The sequence below is a fragment of the Myotis lucifugus genome, unplaced genomic scaffold (genome assembly GCF_000147115.1).
Source record: "Myotis lucifugus unplaced genomic scaffold, Myoluc2.0 scaffold_53, whole genome shotgun sequence".
NCBI classification, from domain to species: Eukaryota; Metazoa; Chordata; class Mammalia; order Chiroptera; family Vespertilionidae; genus Myotis; species Myotis lucifugus.
In genome coordinates this window covers 583,666-604,927 of record NW_005871101.1, presented here as the reverse complement: position 1 = coordinate 604,927, position 21,262 = coordinate 583,666, and the positions used below count along the sequence as shown (strand labels likewise).

The 21,262-nt window shown below is 43.7% G+C and overlaps 1 protein-coding gene across 6 annotated transcripts in view; it reads left to right on the top strand.

Moving 5' to 3' along the window:
* FNDC3B (fibronectin type III domain containing 3B) overlaps positions 1–21,262 on the top strand; it is a 264,375-nt gene that overhangs the window by 227,749 nt on the left and 15,364 nt on the right. For all 6 annotated transcript variants that reach the window (XM_023753884.1, XM_023753878.1, XM_023753881.1 and 3 more), the window contains 2 exons: positions 5,036–5,248; positions 20,002–20,168. In XM_023753884.1, coding sequence (XP_023609652.1) covers positions 5,036–5,248; positions 20,002–20,168 — 380 coding nt within the window. The remainder of the gene's footprint in view (positions 1–5,035; positions 5,249–20,001; positions 20,169–21,262) is intronic.

The window sequence follows — 21,262 nt, the reverse complement described above, 5'->3', positions numbered from 1 at the left end:
TGTCTTTTGAAATCCCTTCTTATTGGTAACTGGTAACTATAGCAGCTTCAAACCCCGCCTCCCGTCCTCTGTGGCAGAATCCTCTATCCCCTGTGAAAATCTGTTTTCCTCTTTCTCCCTTTTGTTCCCCTACTCCCTGTGGCTTTCCCCTGTCTTCTGTGAATGGCTGTCTTCCTCTCCACTTATCCTTTGGCTGTTTGGGCTGCACAAAGCAAAATATGAGGTGAGCTCCTTAGGTCTATAGGTAAGCAGATGGAAGAAAGCATCTTGACCTCCAGGCTCTAGGAATACCTGCCTGGAATAAAGAGAAGGAATGGCAATCGGGACACTAGAAAGATATTAATATAAACCTGGTAGATGAGGAAATATATTACAACTTTGAGAAGGGCTAAGCCTTAATTCCCTTTTCCTGAAAAGGGAAAAAGGGTAGTAATTTCTACTACCATGATTACCACCTTTAAAAAAAGATTTTTCTTCTCCAGTTGCAGAAAAATGTCTTATTTTCCAATCATAGAAAAATACTCTTGTATTAATACCATAAATCTATTTTATAAGACTCATGTGGAGAGACAGGGAAGAGTTGCTTTTAGTCTTCCAGTGTTACATTGAGAAACTTGCATTGTCTACAAGAGATCTGATGTAGCCTCTGGTATAAGAGGATCTGGGAACAGTAAGGCTCTTTAATGGAATTTTTGCTCTACTTAATCAGAGATGAGTATTGGCTACATTCTAAATTATGAGGCAGATATTCCTCCAGTTTTAGGTGATTATGAATAGAGCGGATATCATTTGTGTTCAAGTTTTTATGTTTACATACATTTTGATATTTCTAGAGTAAAGACCAAGAAGTTGGATTGCTGGGTCATTTGATAAGTGTATGCTAAACTTTATCAGAAACCTTATAGGAAAACTGTTTTCGATTGTGGCTATCATTTTGTATTCTCAACAGCAAAATATGAGAAATTCATTTGCCCCTTATCTTTGCCAGCATGGTATTAAGTATTTTTTTTTATTTTAGCTATTTTAATAGGGACATGGTGGTATCTCATTATCGTTTTAATTTACATTTTCCTAATGGCTACTGGTGTTGAATATCTTTTCATGTGATTGTTTGCCATGTGTTTATCCTCTTTAATGGAATGTTTGTTCCAGTCTTTTGCCATTTTTGCAATTGGGTGGTTTATTTTCTTACTGTTGCGTTTAGAGGCCTTTATATATTCTGGATACAATTTCTTTGTCAGTATATAATTTGCACATATTTTGTCCCAGTCGGTTGCTTGTCTTCATTCTCCTAAGAGTGCAAAAGTTTTTAATTTTTATGAAGCCCAGTTTTTCAGGGGTTTTGTTTGTTTGTTTGTTTGTTTTAATGAATCATGTTTTCACATCCTTTTTAAAAACTCTTTACCTAAATGTTCGCTCTGTGATCCATTCTGAATGAAGTTTAGCATAAGGTGAGCTTTCTATTGAGATTTCTTTTTTTCCTATTGAAATCCTATTGGTTCTGCACCATTTGTTAAGAAGACTATTCTTTCTCCATTGAATTACTTTTGCACATTTGTCAAAAGTCAATTGGCCATATTTTCCTGGGTCTATTTCTGGAATCTCTATTCTGTTATATTGATCTATGAGTCTGTCTCTTTACCAGTACCGCACTGTCTTGATTACTGTAGCTTTATAGTATGTCCTAAGTCAGGTAGCATGGTTGTTCTAACTTTATTCTTATTTTTCAAATTTGTATCAGCCATTTTAGTTCTTTTGCTTTTTCACATAACTTTTAGAATGAACTTACCTATATCTACTGAAAAGAATCCTGCTGGAATTTTGTTAGAATTTCATTATGTGTATAGCACAATTGGGGGAGACTTAACATTTTTTTTCTGTGTAGAGTTTTATAATTCATGAACACACTATGTTTCTCTCTATAATATTTTCATCAGTGTCTTGAAGTTTCAGTTTTGTTTTGTTTTTTTTCCGTATCTCTATGCCTTCCCTGCCCGCCTCCTCCTCCCACCCCCCTCCCCCCACACACACATATTCTGTAGGACTTTTAGTACATGATATTGACTAGGAATGATGAAAGTAGACATCCTTGCCTTGTTCCTGATCTTAAAGAGAAATCATTTAGTCTTTTACCATTAAGTCCAATATTAGCTGTAGGTATTTCTAAAGATGGTCTGTCAGGTCAAGGAAGTTCCCCCTGTCCCTAGTTTGCTGAGAGCTTTTATTATGAATAGGTGTTAGATTTCATCGGATGCTTTTTTGTATCAATTTATATGATTTTTTTATTTTTTTTCTTCTTTAGGCTGTTAATATGATGAATTGGCTAAGGGTTAGGGAATGAAAGAAAGTTGAAAAGGAAAAAGAGAAACAGGGTATTTTCCCCATTGACTGTAAGCATCCAGAAGCTGCCTTCCCTCTCTCTGAGCCAGGCTTCTCCTGGAACTCTGTCTATGCCAATGTCTGCTCCTGGATTTCAGGTCACATTGAGTCCAGTGGGGGGACAATGGAGGAGGAAATGGTAAACTCATTGCTGGTCTGCTGATAGTTCAAATTCTTCTCCAAATTCTCCAGCTGCTACTTCCTTTTTGGAGTTCTTAAACAGCTGCTCATTTATTTTGTCCGGGTTTAATAGCTTCATTCAGTGGAGAGACAGGGTGGAGTGAGTTCCTTCTCACCTGAAATTAATCTGGTTTGTTTGTTTTCTTCTTAGCAATCTACAGGCATCCTATATAAAAGGGTAATATGCAAATCAACCAAACAGCAGAACAACTGGTCACTATGATGTGCACTGACCACCAGGGGGCAGACACTCAATGCAGGAGCTGCCCCCTGGTGGTCAGTGCGCTTCCACAGGGGAAGCAGCGCTCAGCCAGAAGCCCAGAAGCTGGACTAAGGATGTCTGACTGCATTGGTGAACGAGCCTAAGCCATCAGTTGGACATCCCTTGAGGGCTCCCGGACTGCAAGAGGGAACAGGCTGGGCTGAGGGACTTCCCCCCCACCCCCCACCCCTTCCGCGCCAACGACACGAATCTCATGCACTGGGCTTCTAGTATTATTATAATGACTTGCTAAATTATGTAATCTTTACATTTGAAGAATTAATGCCCTTTTGAGGTCACAGGCTTCATTAGCTATAGTAATACTTAAGTGATATTCCTATTATCATTATATATATTTGATATATATAATATATATAAGCAATAATTGTTGTAAATGAGAAGTGCATAAACCTAAATTATAGGAATATTTTAAACTAATCTGTTTCCTAAGAATTTATCTCTTTGACTATATTTTTTATTATCATGTGCTTTAAAACACTTTCAAATTCAATTCAAGTTTCAATGTGACACCACACTGCCCAGTACCTAGCTAGCAGGCGTTCTGGTGGAGGTTCCATTGGAGGCCCTGTCACGGGCATGAGGAGAAAGAGATGCAGACCTGGAGTAGTCTTGAAGTGGGTGAAGCTGTGGAGATGTCTGAGGCTACCAAGAGAAATGCCCATATTGTACAGGAGAAGGGAAGGAGAGCAGAGGGAGGGAGGGGCTGTGCGTGAGCCCTTTGGTCTGAGTAGAGGAGAACGCCTCCAAATGTCAGGAGGAAACAAGCTTCAAGAACATTCTGTCACTGCAGAAAGAGGGGTCGAGGATGAGGATGGAGCAGTGCCGTCAATGTGTTGTATGATGACCTCACAGAACCATTTCAGTCACCTGGGAAGGAAATAAAGGAACAAGAACAATAGAAATAATAGGATATTAATTTTCATATGCACTGTAACTATATTGGTTGTTAATCCTAGACCATGAGGGCAGTGTTAACATCTTTATTACCCATAACACAGCCCAGGGTAAACGTCCAGTGGAGATTTTTGCACATCTGTACCTCACCCTGTAACCAGCACTGTCAGCGCTTGGCTCTGGGGAAGGACTAGCAGAGATGCTGGCTGAGCTGGAAAAGGGAGGGGAATGCCCTGTGGAAGAGCCGTTTTCCTTTGTTTTATGAACTGAAGGAGACTCATTTGTTCTCTCTTCCATTTATTTTTTACTAGAGGCCTGGTGCACGAAATTCGTGCATGGGGGGCGGAGGGGTCCCCTCAGCCTGGCCTGCACCCTCTCCAATCTGGGATCCCTCTCGCAATCCAGAACCACTGGATCCTAAGCGCTCACCTGCCTGCCTGCCTGATGCCCCTAACTGCTCTCCTGCCTGCCTGATGGCCCTAACTGCTCTCCCCTCCTGGCCTGATCCCCCTAACTGCCTATCTGCTCTCCCCTCCTGGCCTGATCCCCCTAACTTCCTATCTGCTCTCCCCTCCTGGCCTGATCCCCCTAACTGCCTATCTGCTCTCCCCTCCTGGCCTAAACCCCCTAACTGCACATCTGTTCTCCCTTCCTCTCCGTGCCTTCAGACCCCAGCACAGGAGTGCTGAGAGCTCTCCACCAAGGCCCCGCCCCCAAACTGATGCCCTCACCCCCTCCAGGCCAGGTGGCACAGCAGACCTGCATGTGCCTCCTCTGGGGGGGCCGCCCCCAGCAGCAGCCTCATGTCCTGGTGGCGCAAGTCCCCGCCCCCATCCCCGCCCACCAGCTCCTGTGTGCGTGCACAGCCTGTTGAATGGTTGTGACTGGAACACCGTTAGGACCAATTAGCATATTACCTCTTAATAGATATAGATAGCCCACTTACTTCCAAAACTGACTGTGAAGCAGCTCAAGGATGGCTGAGCAAACTACAGAAGCATGTCTTTAGGATGTCTTACCTCAGTCAACAGCCTTTTCCTTTTTTTTAAATTAAGGAACTGAGGGTTATCTTGCTGATGTGCTTCACTTTTTAATTTTTTTGCTATTTTTTAGACAGAGAGTATAATCTGTCCCCCTACCTGCCCAGTTTTCTATTTGTCCTGAATTACTTTGATTTGTTTTTCTGATTCCATGATATTGCTTTAGGGGTGAGTAATAAATACTCCACAGAATGTTTATTTCATATGAGGAATTCCTGTTTCTTAAACCTATAATACTTTTCTTTCTTTATTTTTCCAGGATCAGGATTCAGGCCATAAATGAAATTGGAGCTGGACCCTTTAGTCAGTTCATTAAAGCAAAAACTCGGCCATTACCACCCTTGCCTCCTAGGCTCGAGTGTGCTGCGGCTGGGCCTCAGAGCCTGAAGCTGAAGTGGGGAGACAGCAATGCCAAGACGCACGCTGCTGAGGACACGGTGTACACCCTGCAGCTGGAGGACAGGAACAAGAGGTAGGGCGGGGCGGGGCGGGGCAGCGGCGCGGGGAAGGCTGTAGCTTTGGCTTTGGGATGAAGCCCTCTGGTTTATCTGTGCTCCAAAAACAGTCTTCGTCTTTGTGGAAAGATTTCCTATGTCTTTAGGTCCTGCATTTTTTTACTCAAAGTTATACCTTCTAGTCCTCACTTGGAATTTCTAAACCAACATTCTAAAGATCCTGATTTCCCTACATGTGATAATATATGTGTTTGTTTCTTCTTTCACAACATCAGATGATGGAGAGAAATTATCTAAGAAGAAAATTGTCGAATTCATGTCTACACTATGTAATAGCATTAAATTAGTCACAAGTGCAGAGGGAAATAAGACCCAGAAAGAGATGTTACCTCTTTAAATATTCAGTAACCATCAGGACAAACATGTTTACCAATCTGAAATAGCTGCGGTGATTTACAGATGGGGATTACACTCTAACTGTGGGCAATGCAATATCGAATTAACCAGAGCAAATAGGAGATTCTTCATAAGACTCCAAGCCCAGGAAACACTCTTGGCCACAGAAATCACATCCAGCCCTTCACGTAGTATTTATTTAACCTGACTTCATTTCCTCTGAAAATGGCCGATCATAAGATGGGCGGCTGACCTGTATTTAAGAATAATTCAGATGCAGAACAAACGTTAATGACAGAATGTTCTATTACCAAAAGTCCAAATCAAAGAAATCAGGTGAAGAGGTGGGCCAGACACATGTTGCTGCTTCCCTGTGGCACACCTGCTGACGCACAGAACCAGTGTCAGGGTGGGGTATTTCTGTCATTTCCCCTACATGCATTAGAGTGTCCCATTCCTTCATGTGGAGAGCTGGCTTTAGGGAGCACAGAGCCTTTGTCCAGCCACCCCCTCCACTCTACTCCAGAGCTCTGATTCCTTTCAGTGCAGTGGGATTCTGCGGTGTGGATGGCGCTGTTTGAAGTGGGTCTTCAGTGGGTCAAGGAAAAATCGAGGCTCTGCCTCCAGGAGCATTATATCAACCCACAAATGGTCATAGAACATTTTTTTTTCCAATTTGTCATTGGAATAAAAGAGTTCTGGGGTATGGAGGAGGCCGATGTAGGAGAAAAGTGCTCTGCGAGTTTGAAGGAAGCAGAGACCATCTGGTTACAAAGATCAGGAGTGGCTTTTCAAACAGGTGACATTTGAACTTGACTCTGAAGACCTGTCAAACCCAGTAGTTTGAATACAGAAGAACAAGAAATGATGGTCCTACTGGAAACTAGTCCTGGTGAAGCGAGCCCAGAGAAGTGGGGCTTCTTTTGATAGGCTCATTAGAGATGAAGGCATACTCTCTCAAAGACCAGATCATTCATCTCACTGGGCTATGTGACTGTGGATGCGTTTTCCCAGCCTCGTTATTTTACTGGCAGGGGACTCATCAAACTAGAGAAGGCTGGCAAGAATAGGAATTCTGGACTAACAGAAAGCATGATAATATGTAAAGCTAGCAGTTGAGAGAACTTATAAATGACCCTTAATGTTTTTTCCTGGGCTTTTGGCTTCCATTGGTGGTAGGGAGAACCTGCCATAGAGAACGCCTTTAGTTGTACTAGAGTGACAGCTCTGCACCACGTCAGCCACCTCTGTCCGGCTGCAGTCCTGTTCTGTGCAGGCAGCCACCTGCGTGGTGCCTCGTGCAGATGCTCAGAACAAAAGCTCTGTGAGCACTGGTCCAAATGAGCATGTTGTCGTGAGACATTTAAACATGCCAGACAGAAAATAGTGCAGAATCTAGTAATCAATGTACGTTCTTCCCCCCCACCCCCAAAAAAAGCACTCAAGACTGACCTTTTAATCAAATAAATGACTTGCCTAAATTTAAATGGCAATTTAAGAAAACTTACCATTAGGAACAGTATTTTTCTTAATTTTATGAGCTAAAATCCAGATTTATCTTTTTTAAAATTAGATTTGTCAGTTCTCTCAGAAAGTTATTAAAGTGATGGGAATATAGAGCATAATAAATTCTCATTGTGGAGTAATATTCCTGGGATTTAATAGGATGAAACTTGGCCTAATTGAGTTTAAAGATGACCTTCCTTAGTGTCTTGAAACTGAACTCTTGCAGTGAATGACACCTTGAATCCAAGCCTTTAACTTTGGACCTTGACTCATGAGGATCAGGGAGAAACCATTTGAGTTGGATACAGCTTATTAGCACAGTTTTGTCAGTGCTAGTTCTCTGCGGGTTCTTTAGGACTTGCCCCTGGCCTGCTCAGTTGACAGGAACAATGACTTCCACAGTGGCAGTTGCCTTTTTCATTGAACTTGTTGCTAGAGTGGTTTCTAGTTACAGGTTTTGGAGCAAGTGTACACATGTTTAGCATATGTATTGATTTCAGTAACCACTAATAAGTCTGTTTATGGATGTAGCAAAAATATATGTCCTGCTATGGCCACGGTGAGAACCAGAGATTGACTTGTCATTTTAATTGACTACTCACCAGTCACTGGGCATTTGAAAGTAGAGCTGCTATACCCAAGTTGTATAGTTATCCTAGACAGCTATGGAAGTAATCTTAGTCGTACGACATATTTTGCAACAGAAGCACAATAAAAATTAATAACTCCATGCTAGGTATTTGTCAGATTAAAGAGGTGAGCTGATTTTGGTGACTAAACTATTGGTCTTAACTTTTCCCTCATCCATAAAATAGAGGTTGAACTAGAAGATGAACTCTGAGGTTCTTCCACCATTTTTATCTTAAAACAACTATGTTGTAGATCATTTGTGAGCTAAATTCTTTACCCCCAAAAAAATCTCTTGTTAAAAATGGCGTGTTACCTGCCCAGCCTGTGTGGGTCAGTGGTTGAGCATCAACCTGTGAACCAGGAGGTTGAGGTTCGATGTGGGATTGGGGTGCATGCTGGGTTGTGGCCTTAGTCCCCAGTGGGGAAGGGTGGGGGGGCGTGTGGAAGGCAGCCAATCAATGATTCTCTTTCATCACTGATGTTTCTGTGTCTCTCTCTCCCTCTCCCTTCCTCTCTGAAATCAATAAAAATATATTTTTAAATGGCATGTTACCTCTTTTTTCTTCATATTTTAGCTTCTGCTTTAGACAAGTAAGAAAATAATAAGAAAAATACCAACTTTCCTTAAGAGTCCAAAATGCCTAGGGTTCTGCATCTCTGATATGCTGATTTATTACATTCATTTATGTACCTGTCAATCAGAACATCTGAAATGACCCAGAGAATTCTAAATATAATGTTGGGCCAAAAATTTATTTTCAAACTTTCTATTGAGAATCTGCAAAGTCCCAGGCATTGAGGTTTTTGTCTACATTATTTGGTTCTTGAATAAAAAGTGAAAATTTTTTCATGATGATAGGATAGCTACCAAAGTCTTCCACTGTCTAGGTGAAAAAATGTATTGTTTTTGATAGATTGACTGATTTCAACTTATAATTATTAGGAGTTTTATACACACAAAGAAACTGTACTTGCAAATTGGCTAGACAAGGGTGACCAAGGTAGAGCCCTGCCCTTAAGGTGGGGCATAGGAAGAAGGGACAGACACATTCAGGTGACTCACGATGTAGAAAGCTTAAAGACTGACAATATGCACAGCATTGGGGGAGGAAAGAGAATAGCATCTATTATACCCTTAAAATTAGATGAACAGAGGAGGCTTTTTAGAGAAGGTAACAGATTACTTGAGTCTTAAAAGGGTCCAGATCTTATGATCTCATGTAAGAAAGCCTTAGGAAGGATGGGGACTAAAGATAAGCACTCAGGACTGGATAGAAACCAAGGGTATAGACTCCAAAGCACCAAAATGGGCCCTGGGTCTTTCTCAAGTAAATGGTGTCTCTATTCTGCTACTTGATGTATTTCTCTATTTAAAGGGGAGGCTATTTCATGTCAATAGTAAGGAACCCAAAAGGGCATCTTTTCCAAATCCCTGCCTCGAACTAAATCAACTGAGAATCCATCCAGATCCCCGGGAGTTGCTGTGTTGAGTGTGCTTCCCCCTTGAAAAGGACATTTGTTTCCCATGTAATGAGGCTTTTGACCCACAGGTTTTCAGTCTAAGGTCACTGGCTACACATTTATGTGGCAGCCTCAAAGCTGAGCTTTATTTGTACAGGACTAAGTTTAGCCCCAAGAGTTAGATGATCATCACACAATCATACATTTTTTTTCTTGGATTACTACAATGTGCTAGGTCTTCTGAGGTATGTGGGCTATCTTTAAGGAGTTAATCTTTTGAGAAAATAAATTAATGTGAAATAATAAACAGACAACACAAGAGAATTTAACTCCCAACAGAAAAATAAAATTATATTTAATTTGTTTATAGAGTGATTAAGTGCATTATTCTTAACAGATCGAGCACAGAAGGTCGGAATGTCTTTGATTCCTGTGTATGCGAGAAAAATAAAACCCAAAGTAAACATTTTCATAATTCTGTGCTAACCTAATACAGGGATTAGAATAACAAGGTCAGCTCGTGCATTTTAAGGTTGTAACACTGTACTGATGGTTCTGAAGATGCATTTGTCTGTGTTACTGAAATGAAATGTTATGCTGGCCTCACAGAATTTGACTTGATGCTGGTTCTTGTCCTGACCCTCCTGGGTCCATGTTCCTGGTAATTGTACACAGCACTGCGGCAAGGGGAAGTTAAGTTCCAGGAATGCATTTATGGTTCATCTGTTGTTCAGCTTTAGTCAAACAGCTAGTGTATTTTAAAATAAAGCTCCAGCAGAATGGGGCTAGGCAGAGGGCTCTAATTGAGTGGATATTACCACTTGCTCCGTTTAACTCAGCCCTTGAGCTCCTAACACTTTCCCTTCAGCAGCAGAATCAGAGGGGCTTTGTAATGTGAGTAGTGTGACTGCAGCTGTCTGTTGGAGAGGGACAGACGGCAATCTGTATAAAGTAACCCTGAGAAATACACACCAGCCAACTAATAAAAGTGGGCAGGTTGCATGACCACTGTGGGAGGAAGGGACTTGCTTAAGCATGCCTATTACAGAACAAGCTCTGCTTATATTTCTCAGAGCAGATTGCTGAATTAAATGAAATAGACACAGAGGCAGAGCAGCATCGAACAGACTGTCAAACTACAGCGGGAATTCCGGGGAGGGTTGGGGGTTGGGGGTAAGAGATCAACCGAAGGACTTGTGTGCATGCATGTAAGCATAACCAATGGACACAAGACACTGGGGAGTAGGGGAGGCTGGGGGAAGGACAAGGGGGAAAAAAAGGAGACATATGTACTACTCTTTGTAATACTTTAAGCAATAAAACAAAATAAAAAAAATAAAAAAGAAATACACGTCAGGCAACTAGCTCAGGGCCTACAAGACAGCCTCAGGATTAGTTGCCCTTGTTTCTTTCCCTGGAATAGTCCCTGATGGCATGATCACCCTGGTTGGGAGCGTGGCATTTTTACCTCACCTTCATTACCAGAAAGCAGTTGAGTTCCCAGCCAGGATGGTAAGTCTGTGCTGTAATCCCAGACCTGCTACTGAGTTTCTAGATGCCTAGAGGCATGTCCCTGAACTTCTTTTTTGTCTTAGTGTCTCTCTCTACAAAATAGAGCTAATGATGCCTGCCTCCAATCCCTGATTAATGGGGAAAAAGCATTTCTATTTCTTAGAAAGGGAGCATAAAAATTCAGCCTACAAAATAAAGGCTACTGCCAGCTTAGTCAGCCTCAGGATAACATGTCCAGGCACAGGCCGAGGTGAGGGGTGGTAAATGAACTATTTGATATCTTAATTAAGCCAAAAGTAGAATTCAGATTACAGTACTTCTATGTGAACATAGAATTTCTGTCTATTTAAAAATGAATAACCAAACAGAATTGGGTAGCATTTTCCTCACCGTTTTTCCTCAATCAGATCAGACTGAGTCAAGGCCACTAAAATAGAGGCGGGCAAACAGAAATCTGGAAGCCTGGGAAGAGCTTGAAGAGGAGACTCCCTGTCTATACTTGAAAGCAAAGCAGAAGAATGGTAGGTCTCAAGGTCCTCAGGTGGCCTCCGGAGACTCTAGCCAGCCTTCCTTTGAATATAAATAAATTTCTTTAATATATCAACAACGAAATCCAGTTTGAACAAAAAATTGAAACTAGGAATTTTTTATTCTTTATTCTACGTAAAGAGTTTTATCAGTAGCTATGTTGACATTCTATTTCTTAGAAAAGAACCCTAACCGTAAAGTACTGCAGCCTGATCCATCACAAGTCGGAGGTCCGAATGCAGCTGGGGACAGGGCAGGCATTTCACTCCTTTCCTCACTGGGGTTTTGGAAATGGCTCTTGGCACTTTTCATGCTCAGCCTGCATATGGGGACGCTCATTAACATGCAAACCAGTGCAAGGAACACACCTGCCCTGCCTCAGGTGTCCCCACACGATGCCATCTGCTTCAGCTGCTTCTGCATAGACATGACAGGACTCGGTGTTCTTGGTGGAGTGAGGGCACATGCTATCCATTCCTGTTTTTGAACATCCTCTATTCCCAAACATCACTTCAATAATGTAGGATATTCACACTACTCTCTCTCTCTCTCTCTCTCTCTCTCTCACACACACACACACACACACACACACACACACACACCATAAAACCCAGGGAAACAGAGAAAAAATAAAGGCAGTGACGTGTCACTATTAAGGAATATAGCTGTACAGAGCTTACTAACATCTATTGATGTGTATTCGTGTGAAACATGTTTTGAAACATGCCTTTTGTAGCCCTTAATAAATTGCAGGCCATTTTAGGTCAGCAGATTGAATTATTTTGACGAGTTGATATTAATGGGCTGCTGTTAGCCTGTAATGGCCTAGAAACTACAAGATAGCAACAAAGGAATGAACACAAAAACCTTAGCATTGTCTCTTATGTTCTCCTGCAAATTAAAGTTATAAGCCTGGAGTAGGGAACGTCTGGCCCGTGGGCCATATAAGACCCATGAAATCATTTGGTCTGGCCCTGCCAAGGCATTAGGTGTGAGTTCATTAAATGTTTGACCAAATATAGCAGGCTAATTTTTTCAGTTGATAATTTTATATGCCCTGTGAATGATGGTATAAATATCCAAATGACCCTTGGCAGAAAAAAGGTTCCCCACCCCTGTTAAGCTATCCAAGAGCATTCTTGGATATAGCTTTTGAAACATTGTTCTTAAAGAAGCACATTTTAAAATTAAATTCTTCATATATCATTTTCCTCTAAAATTATTTAACATTAGAGGCCTGCACATTAGAGGCCTGCACATGGATTCCTGCACATTGAAAGGAAATTAATTAGAAAGTGGCCAGCCCTAACCGGTTTGGCTCAGTGGATAGAGCGTCAGCCGGTGGCCTGAAGGGTCCCAGGTTTGATTCCGGTCAAGGGCATGTACCTTGGTTGCGGGCACATCCCCAGTAGGGGATGTGTTTCTCTCTCATCGATGTTTCTAACTCTCTATCCCTCACCCTTCCTCTCTGTAAAAAATCAATAAAATATATTTTTTTAAAAAAAAGAAAGAAAGAAAGTGACCAGTGGGGCAGGACTGAGCCAGATGGGCCGGACATGCCCTGGAGCCAACCTTCCGCAGTCCCTTCCCAGCTGGCTGCACCTGGGGTGGCTGGTGCTGGGGCTCGAAGGGCGTCTGGGGAGTGAGTAGGGGTCTTTCCAGCAGGTGGGGTCCCTCAGCCTGGCCTGTGGGGATCGGGCCGAAACCCCCTGATCCATCATTCCCTGAGGGGTCGCGGAGTGCGAGGGCACTCTGCAAAGTTGCTGTCGCTCAGCAGCTCCTGCATTGAGCGTCTGCCCCCTGGTGGTCAGTGAGTGTCATACCTGTCAGCCAGTCGGCCTGTGGCTTAGCCTTTTATATATATAGATAAAGAAAAGTTCAAAAACATAACATGTCTGGGTTTCTTCCTTCAGTTGCACTCTAGTGCAAAAAGTCATCTCTCAGAGTGTTAAAGCTTAAAATACTGAGGTTAAAAATATAGCCACCCCCTAGAATTTCTTGAAAATGTCAAAAATCTCTTATTTTGCCTTCCTAGTGTGTATTTAATATGGATCATAGAATTTACTTGGTCCTTTGATTTGGATCTCATAAAAATTACTGCCAGGTGAACAAGACATTATTATCCCAAGTGTCTGGAAACTCAGCCTTGGGAGTTATCAGCTTGTTCAAGTTCACAGTGAAGGTAACAGACCCTGCATTGTGGCCAAGGTCTTTGTTCCCCCCTCCCCCCTCCTCCCCTCACGGAGTGCTCTGACAGGCCCGCAGAATGCGCAGAATAATTTTGTATTCACAGATACATAGAGCATGTTTTTAATCGCTGATAAATTGCCAGCGTTAAAACCAAGTGTGCTTGTTACTCTCCAAGTGTTTACTTGCAAGAAGACATTCAGTCACTCTGAAGCCAGTCGGAGGCAGGGCCGTGAAAGAATTGATTTAGATTGGACTCTCAGTGACCCAGCCAACCCTCTGCCTTGTTTATGTCTTTCCTCCCAAGTAAATGTTTTTTGTACAAGAGAGCATTTCTCTCCATTTTCCCTTTCCCTCAGGAAAAAGGCCCACATTCCCATTACTAGGCAGCACTTATGTAGGACCCCCTGCTCCCTTCGCCGTCTGTTTTCTGCAGCAGTTCTTGGCCTCCTTGGCCTGGGTGTGCTAGACAAGGTGGATGGTATTCCCTTGCACAGCGTTCTCTCCCAACTCAGGAAAGCCTGTGGGAATGTAAGAGGGAAGCCTTCTGGTGCCAGCCTTCAGGCTTCTGCAGCATTGAGAAAGGAGGTAAATCACTCAGAGCCTTGGTGCTTCGTTATTAATAACAAGTTCTGGGCATTTTGTAATGGGCTCTCCCTGCACTATCCCGTTTGGTTCTCACAACAACCCCCTGAGGGGTCAGCACTATTATCAGACCGGTTTACAGAGACTGAAACACCTTAACGCAGGGGTGGGCAAACTTTTTGACTCGAGGGCCACAATGGGTTCTTAAACTAGACCGGAGGGCCGGAACAAAAGCATGGATGGAGTGTTTGTGTGAACTAATAGGTGTTCCCACACCTATGCCCTTCTTACCTGGTCCTCACAGGAGCCCTGGCTCATGGGACTAGTGCCTCCAAAGAGACATGGCCATGGGCAGCAGGGACTGAGGATGAGGTAGAAGACCCCTCAGGAGCTGCCAGTGTGGGTCCAGGGTGACCTTTAAGGAGCTGTGATACCATTGGGGTCCCTGAGCTACATATGCCTCAGCCTGAACTGATACCTAAAATTACTCAGTGACTTTGGTGCATGTAATGTGGTCCCGGAACCATGTCACCTGCTACACACACATTCTTGCATTGTGTTTGTAGCACAGGAGCATTCATACAACAAAAGTAACAGTGAACATTTCATTTTTACTCTGGTCACCAAGTTAGATTAAGTTATTTGGGGGAGAGCTATGTGTCTGTCTAGCACAGGCCATACAGATGTAGCAGAACATCTCAAGTTCAGATGGACCTGTTCCTCCTGGGATTGAGCTGGCAATGGCCCCAGTAACCTGGAGAGAGGCCTGGGTGGCAGGGGTGAGAGCACAGCCGTTCTCGGGGCACACTAGCCTGTCTGGATCCCCGAGAGGTGGTTGGTGGGGCAGAGCCAGTGGATACCATGTATTGAACTCTTACTATGTTTTGGGCTTTTTACCCACATTCCCAGATTTGACTCTTAAAACAGCCCAGGAGATGGAGACTGTCCCTGTTTTGCAGATGGGAGAAACTGATGCTTAGCAGGGGCGAGTGATTGGGCGCTAAGAGGCAGAGCTGAGATTTGCATCCAGTCTTCCTAGGTCCAAGCCCCTGCACTCCACCACTTCCCACCAACAGTGTTGGAGGAGGAGCCGGGAGGGAGAAGGGAAGGATGGTCCGGGCAGCATAGACCAGGGAGTGGCCAGGAGAAGCAGGCCTTTCCCCACACAAGGTGTCCCTTGTTCCCTGGGCCACATCCACCTTCAGAAATCAAGGGTTTGAGGTCTCGGAGAGAGTTCTTTTAACCATCTTTTGTGGGTTAGTCACCCTGCTGTTTCTGTGTCTCCCCTATTCCCAGTTGATTTCTCTCCATTCTGGGATCTTCTTCCTTCTCCAGACTTGGGCAGTGCATGCCAAGGTAGTATGGTTCAGGCCTTCATGCCAACCAGACTCCTGTCACCCTCTCCTGTGCCTCATGTTCCAGGACATATGGTGCATGAGCATGTGTGGGGTCCACGCACTGACCCCATGCACTCTAAATAGAGTGTGGGGGGGGTCTCCCCAAAATAATTTAATCTAGTTTGGTGACCAGAGTAAAAATGAAGTGTTCACCATTACTTTTGTTATATGAAAGCTCCTGTGCTACCGTCCTCCTTATGTCTAAGCCATGCACTGAGCTCAGTCCTTGATTGCATTTTAAGTGTGGATCCTCCCATCATGTGTCGTAGGAAGTATAGCATGTTTAATTCTACACCAAAGGCTTCTCGCTTACTATTAATGAATTGTAAAATGAGGTTGATCTTTAAAAAAGAAAAAAGATTTAGGAGGGAGAAAAAATTAAGTTGATCTTTGAAAGACAAATATTTGATGAATATTGTTAATCTCTCCCTGAGTGGTTCTAGCCACAGGGTATGTTAACCTACAGAGCCTCCTAAAGAGGCCACCGTGCAACAGGCATAAGTCTCGGGCTCTGAAGAAAGACGATTCTCTCTTCTCCTGCCTCTTGGAATGATGGAAAATAATTACAGAATTGGGACAAAAGAGGAATTGTGTTCTTTTTGTGTTGTCTTGCCTGCTTTTTCTTTTGTTTTGGTTGGCCTGTATTATTTTAAACAGACTGTCAGCTTATACAGAAAGACATTTAGGATCAGCGAGGCCTACTCTGTGCAGGGACTTTGCACGAGCTGTCATGTTGCCTCCCACCACGGTCTGCTGAGGGAGGTGCTCCTGCCTGCACTTCACTGATGGGTGATGGGTCCTAGTGCGAGAAGACCAGCAAGCAGCCTTAAACATGCATGTGGATGGAGCCCCACAGCTGATGCCTGAGGCCCGGGGTCTGGTCTGCAGGGCAGCCTTGCTCACCACACAGCTGACTTCCCACCCAGGAGGAAAGACAGTGATGCAAATGGTCTCCCAGAGGGAGAGTGGAGTCTCCTTGTTAAAATCCTGTCTTGTCTTGCCCTGTCCAGTTTGCTCAGTGGTTAGAGCATTGGCCCAAGGACCGAAGGGTAGCAGGTTCAATTGCCAGTCAAGGGCATGTACCTTGGTTGCAGGGTGATCCCCAGGCCCCGGTCGGGCGCATTTAGGAGGCAACCATTAGATGTGTCTCTCTCCCCTTTCCCCCTCCCTTTCACTCTCTCTAAAAGTCAATGGAAAAAAATATCCTCAGGTGAGGATTAAAATAAATAAATAAATGAATAAAGTCCTATATTCTCAGCATTGTAATACAATTACAGCTAACACATAGTGAGTGGTTATTACATGTCAGGTGTTCTGAGTACACTTCTTTTATTAACCCACTTAACCCTCACAACAGCTCTCAGGTCGGTCCTATCATTGCACAGAGGAGAATGTGGAGGCATGGAGAGGATGGAGTTGCTGGTGTCCCGGTCTGCAATGCCAGTCCTGGTCACAGAACCTGCACTTACAGAGAGTGTATCAGTTACCAAGATGGGTGTAGAAAACATACAACCAGTGTTACCCATGAAAAGTTTTCAAAATTAAAACCCTTAAAATTAGACTGAAAGTGCCAAACTGTCTGTTATCATACAAAGATATCTTCAGAAACCTAAAATTAGAGCTGAGATTTTCTGAAGGATTTTATTTCCTGCTTGTTAAACTGAACTAGACTCTACCTACTTGCACATTTTATAAAATTCTTTGTTAAAACAGTAAAATAATATGTAATTAGAAGTCACTGTGGTAAATTATTTCCATATTCCATATTCCATACCAGGGCTTTCTCATCCCTTTCACCCCACAATCTGATTCTTCAGTCCTCTTTCTGCTCTTAGCTGTTCATTTCCTTCAGGAGAAAGGGATAGAGAAAATTTCTAAAGTGAGAACAATATGAGCTCTTCAACAGTGTGCAGACATGATGTCTGTCTGAAACAGCCCCCTGTGGGATGAGGTGACTGGGGGAGGTCCTCAGAAGGCAGAGGGTACAACCACCTGGCATCATTGCTCAGCTCCTCTGACCTTGGGCCCTCGTGCGTCCATGAGGACACAGGCCCATGGGGACACGGTGCATCTGTTTCTCTAGGTGGGCAGTTAATGTGGGATTGGCACTGTTGATGCTTGGCTATCTTGGAATGGTAACCCCGAAACTCTTAGGATCCCCAATGTCTCCCCTCCCCACCTCCTTGCCCCTGGCACTCAGGAGAGAGCCTGTCATGCCCACCGCTGTCTTTCCTGCCTGCTGAGAGTCTGTACCTGGTTAACTACCCACCATCTGTGTTAGCTATTTCCATATGCATTTGGAGAACCAAGTAGGAAAACTCCTCCTCCTCCCCGCATCCATGCCTCTTCTGGGGGGAGGGAGGGCAGGCAACGCAGCGATGGCTTTCATCGGAGCAGCAAACAGGTCATGCTCTATTGTCGCCGGAGCAGACAGGTGGCTGCATTAAAGGGACAGTCAGAGACTTTCTGCTGCCTCCATAGACACACTGGGCTTATTTTCAAAAGGAAATGCTCACCTTCAAGCAGGGCAGGACAGGGAGCCACTGCTGGGGGTAGTAGTCCCCCCAACTCCTTTAAAATCCAGGCTTTGTTGTAAGTTTGTAATGGAGATGTAACACTTTTACTTCTTAAACCATGATTTCCAATTTGTGGTATAATTAAGGGCAATTACTCAGGTTAGAGATTCTGGCCCAGGTGAGGCTGAGTTAATAAATAGCTGTTTGCCTCTGGCATTAGCAAGAGTATCTTCATTAAGGTGGTGATGCGTCAAGAGCAGTGAATAGGTTGCCATGGTATTTGTGGGATTCAGCCTGGACTCTGGCTTTCCCTGGCATTAACGTGTTCAGCCTTCAGTCAAAGGTGCTTCCTTACAGAGCAGAGCAGAGGGACATGTAATCGGTGGAATGACTGTGGCTCAGGAACTCAACTGCAAAGGCTGATGAATGCATGGATATTTTAAAATAAGTATTGATTCTGACAGTTTTTATTTAGAAAGTTGTTTTACCTCTATCCATCCATCTACCCAGATGGACTGTTCCCTATCACGTGGAAAAGCTGCTGCTCTCCCTCAGAAAACCCTGCCCAGACCCAGGACCAACCGACTGACAGAGATTAGGTCTTATTCGGCTTTGAATGCACAGAGCCTGGTGCACAGCAGATGTTCAAATGTTTGCTAAATGAATGCATGAATTTTGCTTACCCCTTAGGCCAAATGGACCTAAGAGTCACATTTTGAATTATGATTCTATCACTGACCGACTTCCAGCAGCATCTGGACACAGCGACTGTCCTCAGGTGCTGTGCGGAGGAAGCACTGGAGACTGCAGAGCCACGTGGCCTGTGCAGGAACAAGGCAGTTGTGTGGTTGGATTAGCTCTGACAGTGTCTCCAAGCGTCCCTGGACCAACAGGATCCAGACCCTAAATCTCCTAAAGATCCTGGATAATTTATGGGACGTCATATTATTTCCAAAATTTTACAGTTACTAGTAGCTATAAAAAGACAAATGATGACCATATGATGTAGTTCTAAGTAATGCAGTTTCATTGTGAAAATAGCAATTTTTCAAGGTCCTGGGGCACAAGAGTTGACATGTAAGGCCTTATTTTTTTAAAATATATTTTTATTTCAGAGAGAAAAGGAGAGAGAGAGGGAGAGGGAGATAGAAACATCAATGATGAGAGAGAATCATTGATCGGTTGCCTCCTGCATTCCTTGTACTGGGGATCAACCCACAACCTGGGCCTGTGCCCTGGCCAGGAGTTGAATTGTGACCTAGTTCATAGGTCGATGCTCAACCAGTGAGCCATGCAGGCTGGGGAAGGACTTACTTTTTAATCTCATGCCTTCTATGCTTATGTTTCATGGAAATATTAATTAGCAGAAAAGTACACATATTGTGTCCTGGTTCAGATGGGAGAAGGATCCAGAAGCTGCCATCTAAAGTGTTTAGCCTACCTGTGCTGTTTTTCTGTTATTTTGATTAACTGTGATGGATGATTCTGAGCAAAGTATTTTGTTTCTTTTACATATTTTCTCAAAGAGTTATAATCCTCAATGTCTTCTTATGAGTTTGGGAAAGGGGCTTTGAGAGCTCTTAGGAAGGTAGAGGGTACATGTTTAAGTATTTTCTAGCTAAACCTCAGTTTTGGAAAATTCAGGGAAACCAGACATTGTATTTCTCAGGTGGCCAATTAACATTAACTTTATTGTCTAGTACATAGTAGAAGGTAGGTTGACAGTATTAGATTACATAGATATTACCGTTATGAAAAACTTGAAATTTTATTAATAAAAGCATTCTAGAAACAAATGATGTTTCTAGAATCTCTAGCATAATTAAAGGGATTTCATTCTAAGCTTTATATGTGCTTAAATGTGTGTTTTTCTTTTATGTAAAGATACATTAGACCCTTAACTATAACTAGCAACTGAGTGATTATTATAATTCAGATGGTATGAAAAGCATTTACCAAGTTCGTCTAATCTGCTCCACTAGTTTGTATCGTAATTAATTTCTTCTCAGTAATAAAACTTCATGTGGCTGATGGATTCTGCTCCTCTCCTAGGTTTATTTCAATCTACAGAGGACCCAGCCACACCTACAAGGTCCAGAGACTGACGGAATTCACGTGCTACTCCTTCCGAATCCAGGCAGCGAGCGAAGCTGGGGAAGGGCCCTTCTCGGAAACCTACACCTTCAGCACAACGAAGAGTGTCCCCCCCACCCTCAAAGGTTTGTAGGTCCCGTATTCTGGCATGCTCTTCTGTGAGAGGAAGGAAATAGAACTTAGAGTGGGGGTACAAGTCTGACTTTAGTATACTCTTGTAATATAGGGTGTCCCAAAAAATGTGTACACACACTTTAAATTATAAAGGCAGTATTTATTAAAATACATTTCATTTCAAAATTGTGCTATCAGCTGTTAAAGTATGTATACATTTTGGGGGGACACCCTGTATTTCCAATATCAGCAAGATATAACTTTCTAAAAGAAAAGATAGGGAAATGGGTTTTGGAGGGGAAATGAGAGACCTTAAAGGAGATGGCCTACCAATAGACTTTATCAAGTATGTATAATTGATTATTACAAATTTAATGGTGTCATCCCCACGGGGGATAGATGGACGAAGAAGAGAGACAGACCCCAGCGGCAGACTTTGGGGAGAAGTGAGAGGGAAATCCTGGTGGCGCTTATGACAATTTACCATGGGAGGTTGGAGAATCTCCCTTCCCAAAGACACTGAGGAGGAGCAGAGGTTGGCATTCATCTTTGGAGGACCATGGTGCCCAGGCTGAGACTGATGTGGGCACTTCAGTACCTGTTCCCTGGTCCAGCGCTCTCACTGTGGGGGAGATGCCGCTGGCAAGCTGCAGCAGTGGTCTGCTCTCATCTCCTTGAGGTTTGTGAGTGACTAGTTGACTCTGCCCCCTTCCTGAGGTTGGTGTGAGCAAAAGCCACTCGGCCCAGGTGCTCCCTCCACGGATCTGCTGAGCCCGCATCTCCCATTTCTGGCCACAGCATTCTGCCTTCTGCACAGCTGACTTGCTAGCAGGGCAGAGCTTCAGGGTGGTGCTGGCTCGACCCTTCCCACCCAGCCTTGGGCCTCGACCTAGCCCCCCAGAACTCCTGAGCCCTACTCTCCCCAGTAACATGATCCTTATGAAGGGCCCTACAGCCCATCTTTGAGGTGGTGGGCATCACTGGTGGCTTGATCCAGCTGCTACCCAGAATGGCCTTGAAGTTGAGGGACAGACAACCTGCCTCATGAACCTGGTAAAAGTGAGGGTTTGCTATATTTAGTGGCTCGGGGGCACGCATAGCCTGT